At 29.4% G+C, this 18,533-nt stretch overlaps 2 protein-coding genes across 2 annotated transcripts; one reads left to right on the top strand and one right to left on the bottom strand.

Annotated features, from left to right (window-relative positions):
- Positions 1-183: 183 nt before the first annotated feature.
- Positions 184-754, bottom strand: LOC129984175 (cytochrome c oxidase subunit 5B, mitochondrial-like). The gene has a single exon (XM_056093979.1). It carries the CDS (start codon positions 653-655, stop codon positions 290-292), a length of 366 nt encoding a protein of 121 aa, XP_055949954.1. The 5' UTR covers positions 656-754; the 3' UTR covers positions 184-289.
- A 654-nt stretch (positions 755-1,408) lies between these two features.
- LOC129984174 (ribosomal L1 domain-containing protein 1-like) lies at positions 1,409-16,532 on the top strand. Its single transcript, XM_056093978.1, has 7 exons — positions 1,409-1,568; positions 3,923-4,083; positions 4,636-4,786; positions 6,575-6,723; positions 12,793-12,894; positions 14,037-14,203; positions 15,227-16,532. The coding sequence occupies exons 1-7, from the start codon at positions 1,509-1,511 to the stop codon at positions 16,444-16,446; spliced, it is 2,010 nt and encodes a 669-aa protein (XP_055949953.1). The 5' UTR covers positions 1,409-1,508; the 3' UTR covers positions 16,447-16,532.
- The last annotated feature ends 2,001 nt before the right edge of the window (positions 16,533-18,533 follow it).

The following is an 18,533-nucleotide window of genomic DNA, read 5'->3' as shown; positions in this document are numbered from 1 at the left end:
ATTTGAATGTTAAATAACATTCAGAAACATTTCAACTTTATTCACACTCAATTAATACCGAAATAAAATTAAACAGAAACTGAATAATGTTATAATTTTAATCACTTATATTACTTTAAAAATTAATAAAAATTTTAGTACAGAGAAGTAGGTATGGATATCTAATTTGAATCAACTATATAATCAAATTGAGTGTTTAATAATCCCAAGAATACATTCTCCATTTACATAATGCAATTTATTCTACAAGAATCATATATTCTGACAATAAATGGTGATAAGTTACGGTTTACAATGGTTTTGCTTCTACTATTTTAAACCAATGGCCACAACCACATCGTTTCGGTTCGTCTTTATGGACCCACATCCAATTGATTGCAGTAGAATCTTCTTCACAAATGCACCCAATTATTCTTTTATCTTCGAAGGATGGAATCAAATTAGGGTTGTCTTTAGTACCTGCGCCCCTCTTGAAAACTTTCATACCAAAAGGATCATCATTCCCGGCCGCTCTCGCCAAGAGTTCTTTCCGTTCCAAGCCAGTTGCGTGTTCGATGTAATTAGGCAATTTTTGCTCAGATTTGTGCCTAAATGCAACAGATGTAGCTTGAAATAAGCGCAGGGACATTTTTATATTATGGCATAAAAGAGCCATCGCGAAAAATTAGAATTATGAAACTGGAAAAACAATGTTTATACACTCCGCACAACACAGAGGTCACACAGTTTTCGAGTAATATCAGATTTAACAGGTTACGGATTTATTGAGTTTCTGCGCATGCGCAGAATTTAGTGTTGCAGTCATTCAATGTTGGAATAAATAACTCATAATTATACAAATGCAACTAACGACCATTAATCTTTTATAATTGCATATAGGAGCTTTATTATAAAATGATCTATTAATTTAAAATTTATGCAATCGAATATTTTTAAAAAAATTAACATCCAAATTAACGCATGCGCAGTACCACATTTCTTATTATGCTCTTGCAATTGCAGAACTGGACAATATTGCCAATAATTAAATAATAAAACACAGCACATTTTGGTAATAGATCCACTTTTATATTTTAATACTATAATCCCGAAAAATTATTATATTTACGATTCATTAATTTTGTTTGTAATAATAAGAAAAAAGCTAATTTCTAATTTAGAACGAATTCAGAAAATTCTGAATAAATCTTTTGCACACAATTCTTGGATTTATTAAAATATCCTTCCTGTTTCAAACTTATTTCATAATAACAACACGAAACATTTATTATTGAAATGTTATAGTTTTGAAGAGATTTTTTAAAAAATAATTTATTACAATATACATGTTGCGTTATCCACACGTCAAGGAGGACTTTGTAAAAGATATTGGTGGAAAATACAATTTCCGACAGCATTATTCAATTCAACTCGTTTATTTTGGATTTGTGGAGAGAGAAACAACGTGTTTGTCGACCGGAATTAGTAATTTATCAAGGTTTTTGTAATTTTTATCTATTATACTTGCAATGAAGAAAGAAAAGCATGATACTAAAAAATCAAAGACAGAAATTTGTGGCCAGAAAAAAGTAAGTTAATATTTTTATAACTTATACAAAACATTAACAGTAAGTTTAAAAAAAAAATTCTCTGAAATAAAAAGTGCAAATGAACTTGTAAGTATTTTAATTTGTTAAAGAAGAATACAAAATATCATAATTCTATTTATCAATTCAGTAAATTTATACTGATCAAGAAAAGTATTTGTACGCATTATTTTTACCTAAATATCTGTGAAAGCAATTATGAAGAAATTGTTTCAAATATTACTTTTTGTAAATATTAAACTACTACAAATATTCATCTTTTTTTTCTTAAAAGATTACCAATACAAAAGCGAGAAATTGAATCAGTGTTAGTCAAAGTATTTAAATTAATTATTCTTAAAACTGCTTAACTTAAACTCATATGAATATGAAGAGATCCTGTTATTTCAATTACAAAAAAATAATGATTAAATTGGTGATTGTGATAGTATCATTTGGCATGTTGGTCCAAAAAAATTTTCTAATTTTCTTTGAATAATTGTGAAATTTTATTTGTTCATGTTTGTAGCTAACTCTAAATTTCCTTTGCCATAAAAAAGAAGAAAAAAAGTCTTACTCATTTCATTTGGATAGGATTAGAATTTCAGTGATTGTGTTGATAAAACTTGCCACATTATTTTCACTAATGCCAAATGCCTAATAAATTAAATCTAAACTTATATGAATTATAAAGAGAAGATAATAGCTTATACGTATACATAATTATTTTAATATATTCATCACTTGCAAAGAAGAGCATAATCTACTTTTATTATCTTTGTTGTTTTGGAGGTTTATTGCAAATGTTAATAAAAGTGATTGTTTTTACATGTACAAGTTAAATCTTTTATTTTAAGAAATAATGACATATATACAAAATTGCAAATTTTTTCAATCCTGTTATGCAATGATTTCTACATTTTTTTTCCTTTTCTGTTTTACCAATTTCATCTTTATGTCTTGTTTTCACTGAATAGTCGTTACTTTATTTATATACAATTTTCTAAATATTGAGAAAGTGAGAAAAGGCTAAAGAAATTTTGTTCACTAAATTGCAGAAAATAATTAAGATTCTTTTCATGTAGTCCTGTTTCTGGTACTTTTCCGTTAGCTGGGCACAAATGTCGCCAATTGTGAGCCAAGTCGCCAAGCGAAGCGAATGACAAGTGTAAGAAATGTGGCGGTATTCTACTTTATTTGGCGATTTTTCTGCTTGCACCCGGCTAACGAAAAAGTATCCTGTTTCCATACCATAGTTGACAGAGAATTTTTCTTCAATAAAAATACTGAAGTTGAAAAAATTAATGAAGAAACATATATTATAAAGTATTTAGTTTTAGCTGAATTGAAAATTATGTGATGATGTAGAAAATTTTCAATTTACAAAAAAAAAATAATTTATATTCAGAATAATGCTTGCTTTAAATATGTAAAAGAAAAAAAAATACAAGTGAAGATTACAATCTTAAAATGGTGAAAAACATAAGACATACATTATAGATAAACTAAATGATTAAAAATCAAAAAGGGCAAAAATTGATGAGACAATCTTTATACTGGAGAAATTTGCAAATATGTCAGTTGAAAAGACAAAATTATTATTATTGGAATGGGTAAATTAGGATTTTTAGCTGCAAAGAAACGGAAAAAAGTTTTCAATAAGTAGCATAATAGAATAATTTTAGGAATTAAGATTTTAACAAAGTAATTTAAAGTATTTTAATAGAACACTGCATCAAATTCATTTGTTTAACTGTAAATAATGATTTCTTAATTTATATTTTTCCCTTGCAATTTCTTTCGAAGCGCTGGTCAAAATAAAGTTAAGAGATTCTTACTGAATTAACATTTTTTAATGAATTTTGTTTTGTTTGCTAAACTGTAAAAGAATCTGTAAAGGCAGAACATTTTAGTAGTTTATGTAAAAATCGCACCTAGTGGTTGTTGTATGTTGGCTAGCAATGAAGGCACTTGTATTGTGATCTTGCAACCCATTTTGTGCTGCAAGTTTTAGCCTATTAACTAAGATGAACATAATAAGTACTCTTTGCTTGAGCATTTAGCAGCTATCACAAATTTGAATAAATAGTAAGGATTTATTATTTTATTTCATTATTTGCATTTCTATATCTTTCCTTGGATTTTTCTTTTCAACAAGAGTGGGAACTCTGCTAACAAATATTTAAAAAAAAGAAAAACTATGGTACTTGCGCAATGTATCATTGATTGATATTTTTTATATAAAATTTATAATTTGTATAAATTATTTTTTATGTAATTTTGGATTAATATTAATTGCTGTAAGGATTCTGTTATATTTATTTTTAAAAACAGCAACAATTGCCCATATGTTTTAGGTTAAAGAGGCTGTGAAGGCATTGAAGTTATTGAATAAAAGATTTGTTGAAGAAGATTTGAAGAAACAGCCTCTTTTAGAGGACACAGCTGAAAGTCCAATATATTTACAAGTAATGTTAAAGAAAATACCTCCCCCACAGTTAATGCGAATGATTAGAGTGTAAGTATATTAATAAGAACTTTATATATTAAAATTAATTTTTTACATGTTATATGAACATGGTGTATTTTTCCTATTATTTGATCTCCCCCACCATTTTTTAAAGATTTATTCAATCAAAGCATAGAATATTTTATTATTAAATATAGAACTTTTTCCTCTAATTTCCTTAATTCCTGCTTCCCTATTGTTTTAAGAAATTTGTAATTTTTCACATTTTATTTTATTTGTCTATTAGCCATTTAAGTATTAAAGAGTAAGAAGAGATTGTATAGAGAAAAAAATCCATTAATTGATTTCAGTTAATAATTTTATATTCTGGAGGCTTAGTTTTTATATGTTTTTCTATATCTATTATTCTATTCTTTATTTCATGCCTGATTTAAACTATAACACAAGTTTAAAGTTTCCACTATATCTATATATACGTTAATATGCTTCACTTTTTATCTGAAATATATATAGCCAACTGTTCATTAACGCTTTCATTGTTAAGATCCGATACGAACATGCTTGCAATTATATTTAATGGTTTTTTAATGCATTTATTAGGCCCTTATCTCATTCTTTGATTACTGAAACATCTGAAGTTTGTCTTATCACTGGTGATTTAGAGAAACGGAATCATAAAGCTGAAATAGAACCTACTATATTGCATTACAAAGATCTTCTGAGGAAACATGGCATTACCAAGGTGGCTGAGGTACAAAATAATTTTTTATAAACTCTCATGTAGTCTTGCAAGTTTGTAAAAATATATATATATATATATATATATCCAAGATAATGAAATCTTGCTATTCTATGGAGAGCATGCTGGTAGCTGAAATATAGCGGGTGATAAATTATAAAAGGTAAAAACAATTATTAGCAGAAAATCTAAAAGTTTATAAAAAGATGATTTTTAATCTTTTTTTATGCATTTTTATTATTATTATAATGATTTTTTTAAAAATATGTTTTTCTATCTGATCGAACAAAAGGTTAAATAATATGAAAAACTTTGTAAAGAAGATATACATATTGCATAAACCAAAAATGAATATTTTCATTTAAATGTAAAATTCCTGAAACATATAATTGGGGTGATGATAAATCCATTAAATATAACTTGCCATGCAAAATTAAAGCTTTAGCAAGCATCAAAAAATGATATTAATATATTTATTATAAGCATGTATAATTGTTCACTACCATTTGTAATGCTGAGCAGGATTAAAAATATCAATATCCTTTTGATCTACTCATATTAATGTTTAAATGGACTGATTTATTGTTGTGCGAATAAACCTAAGTATTAAAAGCCATTGGCTGAGGTCTGCAATTTTTATTATTTTATATTTATGCTAATATATCCCTAATCAAAGATTACTGCTAATATCTTTTCATCATTTTTCTTTATTATTATTTTGTATTTAGCATTTATTTTTTTTGTCAATGGATCGCTATTTGTTTAAATCTGATTTTAGTATTCATGTACATTATACATAGAGAAGACCCCATTGCAAGGAAACAAATATTATTATGTATTTACATCTAAAGTGCTCTGCAAAATAATATATATTGTTACAGAAGCCTCCTCTACTAAGTCTGTTAAGTCAACAGATTCACTTTCAGTGGGTGTAAGGTGACACTGTCAACAGGCCTCAATAATAAATAATGCCTTTTATTGGCATGAATAAATACAGCCGAGACTTACACAGCAGCATATAATTAGAACAAACAGCAACCCACATTTAGTAATTGGGAGTAAAGAACAATCACATCACACAAAGTGACCAGATAAAACTCAGCAGGAGGGAAGAATCTTTGTAGCTATTCATTAATCTCTTGAAATGCCTGCTATTCTCATTGTCTCCTCACTTTAGCCGTACCAAGCTGCCAACTCCCTTCTATACCACAGGCTACTCCACTCCAACTCAATGCTGCTTCAATATTTGTCTCCAAAACTTTGTACATGCTACCAATTCTCGATCCACTAACTGCTTAAGTTCCACTCAATGCTTGTGCTTCGCGGGACTGATTTGACTAATTTGTCGTTAACTCACTATATGACTGAATTCAGCTTCAATAACCAGTCTTTCATAGTTTCCGGAGAAGTATACCAAAGGTTCTTGAACAATCAAGCATAACTTGCTCCTTATTGGTTCTATCGCTAAAATTCCTGAAGATTTCAGTATCATCAATTTTTTCACTAGGCCCAGGGGTCGTTGATCCGGCATCACATCTGATCAGCGTCCAATTGAACTAACCATAAAACTATCTTTCCTTTGATGGAACACTGGAATTAATCATGCTGGGATACAACATTATAGATTCGTAACAATATATATATATATATATAATTTCTTAAGTACTTTACTAATGTGCATGATATTTCCTACTACAACTTTTATTGAATAATTAGATTTGACATATTATTATTAGGATAATAGTTCATCTGAACCATCCCATCTTCTATTTTATTATATTTACGTAATCTTTTTCTTAGGTAATTCCTCTTCGTCAACTTAGGACAGAATACAAAACATATGAAAGTAAACGCCAACTTGCTGCTGCATATGATGTATTTTTGGCAGATAAAAAGATAGCTGGTGTTTTACCTAAGACTTTAGGAAAGTCTTTTTTCAAGGATCGAAAGTATGTATTTTATGACATTTATTTGATACTTAATTTCAATTTATATACAGTATGTGTAAGAAAAAAAGAAAGTAAACATTAATTTTTTCAGATGTAAAACGTTTTATTATAAATGCATTATGGAAATCTGAAAAAATAAGTAGCAACTCATGATTAAATAGTGCGGGCCACAAAAAGGGCACTTTTGGGGGAATGGAAGTTTAGGCATCTCAGGGCTGTCAAATTAGATAAACTGTCAGTGAATAAAATATAATCTTTATGTTCTTTGACAAAGTTCATTACAGCCAGAGCTATGGCAAAACCCTCCCCTGAAAACACAGAGTTAATGTTGTGTTCCGTTCCTTAATGTGACATCCTTCGAGGAGCAGTTTATAGCCGCCACCACAATAGAATTCTCATTCTTGGATGCGTCTGTGGCCAGGATAATTTGATTTGGGGGTAGCTGTGATTTGAACTCGGCGAACAAACGTTTAATTGTAGTCGAATCCAAGCTCCTTTGTTGGAAGCCGAAGTCATGGGTTTTAATGGTAAAGTGCTCACAATCATCCCAACTAATCGGGATTATTTGGTCCAGGGACAGGTTTTTTATATGGCAATATTCTTCTAAAGTGCCTGCACAGGGAAGTCTTTGGAAAATGCGGTTAGAGATTACAGACTTCACCTCGGAAATTGATCTCGAAACTTCTGTGTATTCGCGGGCTGAGAACCGATTAACAAAGAATAACACGTTTTTCTTTTCAAACCTAAGTCTCATATTTATTTCATTTGATATTTTAAATAAAATTGGGATAGGTGTCCACCGTGGGAGTCCAAGAGCAAAACGAAGGATGTTGTTCTGTATCGTTTGTAAAGCTGCAAAGCCAGATTTATTCGTCATGCCAACCGTATGTGCTCCAAATTCCATGGATTGTGTGATGCACGCATTACATATATTTATCAAATTAGATGCGTTTGCACCCCATCTGGGAGCGGCCAAACTTTTGATCACATTTAACTTTTTAAAGGCTTTAGTTCTGATCTGGTCGATATGTGAACGGAAAGACAAGGTTGAAGCAAACTGAATGCCTAGATAGCAAACATTATTAGACCAAGGGATACTACAGCCGTGAAAAAGGACTACAAACCCCACTGGCGATTTGCGAGATGAGAGGTTTATAATATTACTTTTCTGGGGAGCAATATCCATATGCCATTCGTCGCACCAGCTTTCCAGTTTAGTAACACAGAACCGCATCTTATTTTTGATCGCTTCGATATTACTTTCTTCAACTAATATAAAAATGTCATCTGCATATATAAAGCAAAAAACATCATTGGGTAACATGCTATATATGTCATTCATAAAAATTGTGAAGAGCAACCGGGAAAGAACACTTCCTTGCGGAACTTCCTTGCGGGTCTGTAGGATGTGATCTCTGCTGCATTTTTCTTGGGTTTTAAAATAGGAATAATCTTTGCTATTCTCCAGCTTTCTGGAACAATCGTGTTCGCCCATAAGTTATTGAATAAGTCGAGAATTTTAAATTTATTTTCATCGGAAAGACAAGACAACATTTTCTTATTTATCTTGTCCATGCCAGGGGATTTGTTTTTCATTCTTTTTAATGCGTTTTGGAAATTCCCTATAGGAAAACGGACGGTTCAAACTCATTTCATCATAATTTTCTGGATCATTTACTGAGAAATCTAAAGGAATACGCACATTTGGCGCTCTCTTAATTAAGTTAGCTGCAATTGCATTTGCTTGAGCAATCGGCGCTATCAGAGTAGTACCCGAAGAGAGAACAAGATTGGATTCACAGGGAGACTCATCTTTGTTTAGTAGGGCTTTAACGATGCTAAAAGCCTGATGGGAAGAAGCTACCTCCTGACAAGTTTTCTCCCAAAAGCTGCGTTTTTTACACTTGACATACTTTCTGAGAGCTGCCGCCATTTCTTTATATGCAGTCCAGTTTAAGATGGAGGGATATGATTTCGCCTTTCTTAACAATTTCCTTTTAAGGGCCTTAAGGTAGTTACATCTAGCGTCCCACCAAGGACAGTGCGAGTGTGTTGATTTAGAGAACGAGTACGATGATGAGTTTGCGCTTACCTGGAAGATATTAGTAAGTCTATTGAGGGAAGAGACATCCCCATTACCTTGAAGAAGAGCATTGACCTTCTTTGAGAATTGGCCCCAATTGATGTATTTTCGAGTATAGAGAAACTTTGCATTTAAATTGTAAAAGGAAATAAAAATGGGACTGTGATCGCTGTCATACATATCATGCGAGATCTCAATATTAATCTTATTGATTATATCTGCGGAGCAGATGGACAAATCTAATAACGAAGGGGCTTGAGTCCCCTGGTATCTGGTATATTGTTTCGTGTTAAGCAAGCACATATGTTTTGTGCTAGTCCAATCCAGAACCCGGTTTGCATCGGAAGATAAATGATCGCTCCCAAGTGCTGGATGGTGTATATTAAAATCCCCCAGTAAAACGAAAGGAGAAGAGATTTGCGAGTATAAGGATTCCAACCAGTTGTCATCAAATTTACCTCCAGGAGAGTAAAGATTGATAACCGTTTGTGAGAATTCCGAATTTGGACCAATCCATATTTTAACCGCTAAGACCTCCACTGTTGACGGAGGAAGTGAGTGTGACAAAATCTGGGCAGGGATATTCTGTTCTACTGCAATTAACAGTCCACCTCTAGTAGAATTTTGTCTTTCAGCTCGAAAGATTTTTTTGTTTTTAAGAGAAAAAGATGCAGACTCATTAAGCCATGTTTCCTGCAAAATTAAACACTGGCCCGACGAAAAAGGGGGAGCCTGCAGCCAAGGGATCTTATTTTTGATCCCCCTAACATTCCACTGAATAAACCTCATGGAAATAAATAAAAATTATAATAATAAAAAATAAAAAACTTTTAATTTTTTCCCTTTTTTTTAATTATCCGATACCCGAGAAATCCTCCGCAACACTGAAATTATTTATTTCAGCAAGGGTGATCGTGCACAACGCCTGGGCTCAGTACGTGACTATATTCAAGATTGGATTCCAGAAGGGCAATTTTAGATTGTAGCGAGTCAATTGTTGCCCTTTGAGTCTCGATTTGTTTCCGGAGAGTAATATTCTCTTCAACTTGTTTCTCTAAATTTCCCAGAGTCTCCCCAATACGTGCAATGCACTGTCTGTTGACTTCTTGGAGTTTTACGAGTTCATTCCCTTGGGGTAGTAGAGCAGAAATTAGTTTTGTTAAGTCCTGTAAAGCTGAGTAGAGGTCCGTTATTTGTTTTTTTTGGGATTTCGGTACACTGGACCGGCGGATCGCCCTTAACCTTTTGTGCAAAAGATTGCAATTTCGCTATCCTCCTTGCTTCCAGAAATGATATGTCTCTTTCTCTGACCAGGTTTATAATCTCTTTTTCTAGATTGTAAAAACTACATTTTTTGTCAAGAGCATTGTGAGCCTCTTCGCATCTAAAACATTTAGTGGGTAACTTACAATCCTCGGCATGTGAGCTCCCATAATTTTTACACCTCTTATCGTGTTGACACCGGAGCTGTGTATGACCGAATCTTAAGCATTTATAAGAAACCTTAGGATTTTCAATAAATTTAGTCACTTTGAAGATGAGTCTGGCGATCTTTATTTCAGAGCGATTTGTTTTCCCAATTTCTTCAATAAGAACAATTGGGATAGGTTCTGCCGTCCCCTTCTTTTTAAATCTAACTATTTTTGTTGCGATAATATCCTGTGAAGATAGTTCTTCATTAATTTCCACTATGCTGAAATCCGTGTCAACATCACGGATGATGTATTTTGTTACAATATTCGTGTCAATCATACGAATCCTTGCTTCCGGAACACTCTTTACAAAATCAGTTACTTTCTCCACTGAGCTTAAGTGCTGAGTAACTAGAACCAATTTTTTGTATTTGTTTAGGGAAAAGGTGTCTTCTTTGTGGGTAAGTGGTCCGAACGTGGCATTGATTGTTGTGGGTTTAATCCATGGCGACGGAGCATTATTACTATCAATGCACAATTTTATTTTGGGGCAACCCCTTTGAATTGCAATTTTGGCTTTATCATACTCCGAGAACTCATTTGTTAATATGTAGTTTATCTTCCTATCCTTATATTTCCCCTCAGACTCGAAGTCTTCTGTTTCCTCTTCGTCATCACTGACGAAGAATCTAATTAGATGCAGCCAGAATTAAAAATAACTGAAACCGAAACAATTAAAAGAAAAACTAGAAAAATCCTACCTTGATTTTTCAGAAATCCAGTGCCAGTCTCCTTGACACCCCAAAAGTAAAGAGAAAAAACTCTTTGAAGTCAATGCAAAAACTGAAAAGCAAACTAGGGAACCACCCCCTACAGAAACGCCATTTCACTTATTTTTTTGGAAAACAAAAAGCAAAAACTGCAAACAAACCAATGTCAAAAACAACAACACTAACAAGTACAGCCTTCACTTCAAGCCGCCTTCCTTCCACGCACCAAGAAAATAATTCTGAAAAGAGAGCCGGAAAAAACACAACCCTCTTCCTTCACTCCTCGCCTTTCTCCAAGAAATAGTTAACTTTATTGAATATATTCATGTTTATGTATTAAAAAAAATAAACATAAATCTTTATTTTAAATTTGTAGATATATTCCATGATTTTTTTTTTCTTATGAAATCTTAAAATAATTCGAATTCTGATTATGTATTTCATTCTCGTGTTAATTTTTATTATCTTCTGGGGTTGGATTTGTCATAGAGGAGCAAACATTACTAGAAATGAAAAAAAAAAAAAAATTAATAAATTTTATGGAAAATAATTGTATTACATGGAAGAAGTTGTCTGAAGAAGCCTTTGTCAATCTTGCAAATCATTGAGAAAATCGAAAAATGAAACTGGTGAATTTGGACATCTTTTCAATTCTGATTGTTTTTGGTAACCTTTCTCTACCTTGCATTTTCTTTAGCACTCATCTGTATGTTTATGTAATTTATGGCTATATGTTGTAAAGCTCAATATTTTAAGGGTGCTTTTTTTCAATAATAAATATATAATCGAGCTTTCTGATTTATCAGAATTTCAATCTGAAATATTGAGGAAATTTAACAAGTTATGGATACCAACAATATTTTGTATTCCAAACTGAAAGTAGGAAAAGAGGAGGGTCAAAGTATTTCAAGTTGTTTGAAAAGTTAGAAAAGGCAAAACATTTGTCTAGATAGAAAATATCTGTGTCTTTCATAACATATGATTTATTGACGTATGTTATGAAACATAAAACTTGGCTGTAAATGGCAGATGAATATGTTAATGATAAAACTTTACAAGAAGTGAAGAAATTTGAATTAGGTGATTCATGAGATACTTTATGTCCATATGTTCTGATTTTTTTTTTCTGTTATTGTAAGATCTATATAAAGAGAAATGGACTCTGAGATATGTTTGTATAGATAATAATTTATTTAAATAAATCATGTTGAATTTAAAGAAATGAAAATAGTATATAGATAATATGTTGTTTGCATGAACATTATAATCAGATAAAATACTTGAGAAGACCAGATTAATTAATAATAAATTAAAAATTTATAGATTAAAAGAATGTTAGTATCACAATTTCCTTCTCTTTATTAATCCCAATTAATATTCTGCTATGGTTGAACAAAGGATGGCATTATTTCTTATTTACTATATCAGTTGAAGATGTGCACTAGCTTGATTGAGAGAGAGAAGAGAAATCACATGTACCAAATTTGTTAGCTTCAGGTCAAATAATTTAGTCTGTCGAGCACTAGCAAACATAGATGTAAAATATTCTCCTTTATTAGTAGAATAGATTATAATTAATCTTTGAAATCACTGGAAAAAGTCAGAAAAAGTTGCAAAAAATAAAATCTTGAAATTGTAGGGATGTTCTAGTCTTAATGGGTGAATTGTCCTTGCTATAAGTGGAAAAAAACAAACTTTTTTATATACTAAATATACTTTTATTCTAAATATGACACTCTTATTATGAAATCTATTTATTCCTCTTATAAATATTAGTTTGATGATTTTGTTTGTATGTTTCCAGGTTCCCCATACAGATTGACTTGAAAAGACCAAATTTAAAAGATCAAATAGATAAAGCTCTCTGTCAAACAGAATTTTCTTTAACATGCCGTGGCAACAGCTAGTAAGTAATATACATTTTTATAAGAAATTATCATCAATGCATAGTAATGTTTAATCACATAATTTTTTTGTGCTTTAGTTATATAGAATAAAAGCAATACCAGCACAGCATTGCCTATGGCATAACATTCAAGAGGAAAAATTACCTTTAAACTTAAGTCTAGCCCAATATGACATGGGCATGTCACACAATGTAAAAAAAAAACATAAAAATATATTCAGAAATCATCAATTAAAACAATTTTTTATAGCACACATTCAGAAATATTTGGATTTATTAAAAAGTAAAAATAAGGTTTGTTCGTCAACATAATAATTCACTAAAAATATACAGCGGAAAAGCTGCTTTAAAATTTTAAAATATAAAAATAAGTCATTGTCCCCACTGTTCCACAACTGTTTATCAACTCTGTATAATCTGATATGAAAATAAAATTGAGCTTGCTTCACTATATTTCTTTGCTATATTAGCTGTCTTTCCTCCTGGTGACAAGACAAAAAGATTTTGTTTGGATGTAACTCTAGAAAGTGCCACATAAAGTTGTCATAAGATAAACATTCTTAGCTTAAGTCAATTTCAGCTGTTTGAAATTTTATATGACTTCAGTGTACTAAAATCTTCCCTAATAAATGCCCTTCAAAACTGTACAAATATCTCCAATATCAGTTAAGTATTTCTCGATGTTTTTCTCTTTCAAACATGCAAATGCTTTCAGGGGACTATGTATAGATGTATAGATACTATATATAGATAACTATTATTTAATTTCAACAAGTTAATTAGTTAAATTTTGATTCATTGCAACTAAAATTTAAATACTATAGATGACTATAGATGATTTTCTAAATTGTGTGCTGTGATCAAAATGCTAGCTTTTGTATAAATTGCTTTCAAATAAACTGGTAAAAATTTTAAAGACATAAATTTAAAAGTTATTTTAAATTGTAGATATGATTTCTTAAAGCTTAAATTGCATAAATATCTGGAATTAAAAAAAAAAGACTTTATTTTGTTGTTTATTAGTTTAAAAAAAGAAGAACAGCTAAATAATTAAATATTAGGCAATTGATTATTGCAACATACTTTCCATATATTGTTTATATTTTAAGTTTATTTTATTTCATAATCATATTTTATTACAGTGCTCTGGAAGTTGCACGGTTGTCAATGGAGGATGATGCTATTATGGAAAATGTAAAGACTTCTATTGATGTTTTAACAAATAAACTTCCTGGAAAAGAAAAGAACATTCTCAGCCTCTATATAAAAACAGCTAAATCTAAAGCAATTCCAATCTTTGTATCCTTAGGTAAGATATAAATTAAATTTACGAGAAGTTTCTAAAAATATGTATTAGATGAATTTTTGTATTAATGCATTGGCCTAGTTAACAAAGTCTTCCACTAAAAATCAAAATTCTGGGAAAAATAAAAACTTAATTCTCTTCTATATTTTCTGCTTTAATTTAATATTTTTTTAAAATTTAATAAACACTAATTAGCACTTGATTAAATTGTACAGTTTTATTGGCAGCCAGTAAATTTATACATTTTTTAGACTTGGAAAAATGGAAAAGTATTCTTGAATAATATAAATAAAATAAATATTTATTTAATCTTTTTTTTTAGATATTGAAATTCTTATAATTTTATTACAGTCGTATTTGCATTTTTAAAAATACTATAAAAACAAGTAATTTTTCGAAGCATTTCATTTTGATTGATATTATTTAGAAATTTATTGTGATTATTTTTTATTCTGTCTGCAAACCATTTTTCAGTAAAAGCATATCATGCTCTAAAATTTAACTTATTCAACAGAAAATGATATTAAGTATTAGCATCTATGTAATGTATTTTGAATCTAGGGAACTACGGATAGTATTTTCAGTATTAATCACTTCAGTTTTTTGGTACTCTTAAGAAATAATTAAGTTCAGTATAAGATATTTTTCAAAGCTTTTAAGAATGAATTAAATAAAACAAGCATTGGTATTTTTTAATTTTTTAAAATATATTATTTTTATTTCACTATTGCTATAATTTGATTCTTAAAAAATAATTTATTATTAAATAATAAATTTATTATAAATTCCAAAATTTTATTGAAATTTTTCAAAATTTCTGTAAAATTTTGCTGAAAGATTTTTTTTTAAAATCTCCCTTTCTACTTTAATGTTTTTCTTCTCATGTATATTTTCATCATTTTATTAGTTTTCTGTAACCTTTAAGATATCCATTTGGAAATAAGAGACTATATTGCCTTTTAGATGTTTTTGTTATTAGCTAAACCAACATAAATATTCAATGCTCCTTTTTATTTTTATTTTCAGAAATTTCAGATGATATATTAATAAAGAAACCACGCAAAAATGAAAAATTTAAACTTGATGAATTAAGCACTATAGATGATGCAGAAGTTAAAGTTTTCCGAGACGGAAGGGTTGTTCTTAGAAAAATGAAGAAAGAATCTAGCAATAATGAAAATGCCATTGAAGATGATGAAAATATGGTTTTAAATGAGTCATTATCTGATGTTCTTTTGGAAGATGAGGACACTCAAGAGTCTACTGCTATTGAAGTTCCTTTAAAAAAGAAGAAGAAAAGCAAGAAAACTTCTGATTTAATTGAAGACACAGATGTTGCTAAATTGGAAAAGGAGGAAGACTTTCAAGATTCTGTTGCAAATAAATCTCCTGTAAAAAAGAGGAAGAAAAGTAAAAAAGCCTCTGAATTAGAAGAAATTGCAAATAATGAAGAAAGTAATCAAGATTCGATTATTAATGAAGTTCCAAAGAAAAGTAAAAAGGCCAAAAAAAATACTGATTTAAACCATGTTGTGGACATTTCTCAGGTTGAAAATAACGAGATTCAGGATTCTATTACTGAAATTTCCTCAAAGAAAAAAAAGAAAGGTAAAAAAGTTATTACAGACCATGTCTTGAATGATGCAGAAATGAAAACAGAGGAGCATGATCAAAATTCAATTTCCAATGAAATTTCTTCAAAGAGTAAAAAGAACATGAATTCAGGTCACTTTAAAGCAGATGAGACTCTTAAAGAAGTCAGAGAAAGTAGTATACTTTTAAGTTCTAAGAAAAGAAAAATACATGAAGACATAACCAGTGAAAAGGCAACTAAATATAAAAATTGGAAGGCCTTTGAAAGTGAAAATAAAGATGAGATTGAAAAAATCACGAGATCTAAAAAACACAAAAATATTTCTGAAGCAGCGGAAGAAGATATTAATTTGGAAACAACTTCAAAATCCAAAAAAGGAAAAAAGAAAATTAAAGATGCTGCAAACATGGAGTCATCTTTAATATCTGTGAAAGATGAAGAAATAATGCATATTGGAAAAACACCTTTGAAATCCAAAAAAATGAAGGAAAAAAACGTAGATCTCGCAGATAGTGATTCTTTAATATTGAAAGAAAAAAAGATTGTTCAGGATAGTAATGTCAAAATTAGTTCTAAATTAAACAAATCGCAGAAAAATGACAGAAATAGCACAAGTATATCTGTGAAAGCAAAAAAGATAAAAACAAAATAATCAAATAAAATGAAAATTTTTGTACAATTTTTTTTTTGTTTGTATTAGTTTTGTCTTTTATTAAAAAAAAAATATATAACATTCTATTTTTCTAATATAGCTTTATTCTACGCAATACATTGCTTGAATAATTAGAATGAAATTTTGAAAATTCATGTAAAGTTATCTGATCTGATCTGTGTTTAAATTCAAAATGGGTATCTTGATTAGTTAAAGCTTATCTGTTCTAAAACAAAAAGAAGTGGCTTTTGGTAGCATTCAGTTTGATGAATAGTAGGGGGTATTATTTACTGATGGATATAAAAACATTCAATTGTTTATCATGATGCCAATATGTAAATATAAAGGTCCATAAACAAATTTTTAAGTTTAACCACAATTTCTTTAATTGTTTTCTCTTTTCATAATTCAAATGACTTTTAATATAAGTATTTATGTTGAGTCTTAAAAGTTAAGGATTACCAATTGTAAAGCTTATACTAAGAATAAAGTTCAATATGAAACTAAACAATAATGATCAGTTTAACAAAATGTGTTCAATGAATTTTATGGAATTTTAATTCATTCATTCTGAGAACTGTGAATATATATTTCTTATCTTATTAAATTTATATATGTTTGCATGTAATAATAATAACATATCTCTGTTGATTTTTAGCACCATACAAACAGATTAGTAGGATTTAGAGCTATTAAATTTGATCCAAACATACTTTTGTAGATGAAAATTGCAACAAAAAAAAATTCTTAAATATTTGAATAAAAATTGGTTGAAGTGTGAATATTAATTTCAAAAATATTTTACAAAAGTTTTCATATTTTAAAATTTAAAATACTTTCCAATGATAATGACATAGTTATTATAATTTGTTGCTTAATTTTGATAATTTTTTAAAAATATTTTTTACTTAATTTGCAAGTATGCTTTTCATTGTTTTAATGAGGTGCATATAATTTTCTTGTTCCCACAAATATTTAATCCGTAATTTTTATAAGAAATTCTCTGGAAATCTCTATATATATTCTTTGACAAATTACAATTTTAGTAAAATCTGTAAGCAAAATGATATAAGTATATCATATCCAATATATACATACAACTCTTATTTTATTGATTATTTTTTTTATCAGCATGCTTTAATCTAATTCTTTTTTTCATAATACGATATATGTAAAAGAACTGCATAAATTTAAAAGCTGGAATCAATTGTGTTTTATGTAGGAATAACAAAGTGTGAATGCAATTACATATTTTCTGCAACTATGATGCCATGTAAAGCTACTAAAATAACCAGTGGTGTAGTATGGGTTTCAGCCACCGAATGCTTTGACCAAATTCACTGTTCCCTCATTTAGATATTTAAATCCAAAATGCTCTAATTTATAGAAATTCTAAGTGGTTTTTTTTTTTTTTTGACAAGAATAAATTTGTTACTGTGCATTACACGGGGTGCAAATAAAGAAGTCTATATATGTAGGTTTCATTACATACTAAACATATTTGTTACTGAAGTTTTTCCATATATGCCGTTTATTGATCTATACATTTTTCTTATTATATAAAATGAAAAGCAAATTTTGAATAATAGCAAATAGAATATAAAGTGCAAATCAACTTCCAATTGAGATTAAAGTGATAATGTTATGTTATATTTTTTATTGAAATATTAATAGAATTAAAATTAAAATTTGCCTTTAATTTATCATCTTTTAATAAGTCTTATTTCACAATGAATGTTAATAGCATTATATACTTCTTGGCCAGTTGCCGAGATAGCTAGATTAGCTTAAAAATACTTATTAATTTTAATATTTGATCCACTTCAATTGTGATGTTTCTCCCACAGCTGGCTTTGTTTATGGAAAATAGGAAGATTTGGAACATTATTATAATATCCATTTGTTATAATAATAGATCCACATTAATTTATTTATTTTTGTTTTCTATAGCAGCTATTGAAAGCCCACAATCGAACTTATTCTTTTATGTTAATTTTGGCAGATGCATGGATTAGAATATTTTCAATGTTGTCTGAATTTAGTAATATAGTCTAGTAATAAGCAGATTTTTCCATCAAATTACGCAG

Source organism: Argiope bruennichi, chromosome 9, assembly GCF_947563725.1.
Source record: "Argiope bruennichi chromosome 9, qqArgBrue1.1, whole genome shotgun sequence".
NCBI classification, from domain to species: Eukaryota; Metazoa; Arthropoda; class Arachnida; order Araneae; family Araneidae; genus Argiope; species Argiope bruennichi.
Note: the sequence above shows the minus strand (reverse complement) of the source record. Positions and strands in the feature narration are given on the sequence as shown.

Coding starts and splice junctions, on each gene's coding strand:
- LOC129984175 (XM_056093979.1), bottom strand. CDS start 655: ATGGCTCTTTTATGCCATAATATAAAAATGTCCCTGCGCTTATTTCAA.
- LOC129984174 (XM_056093978.1), top strand. CDS start 1,509: ATGAAGAAAGAAAAGCATGATACTAAAAAATCAAAGACAGAAATTTGT. Junction 4,084..4,635: donor TTAATGCGAATGATTAGAGT/GTAAGTATATTA, acceptor TGCATTTATTAG/GCCCTTATCTCATTCTTTGA. Junction 14,204..15,226: donor TCCAATCTTTGTATCCTTAG/GTAAGATATAAA, acceptor TTTTATTTTCAG/AAATTTCAGATGATATATTA.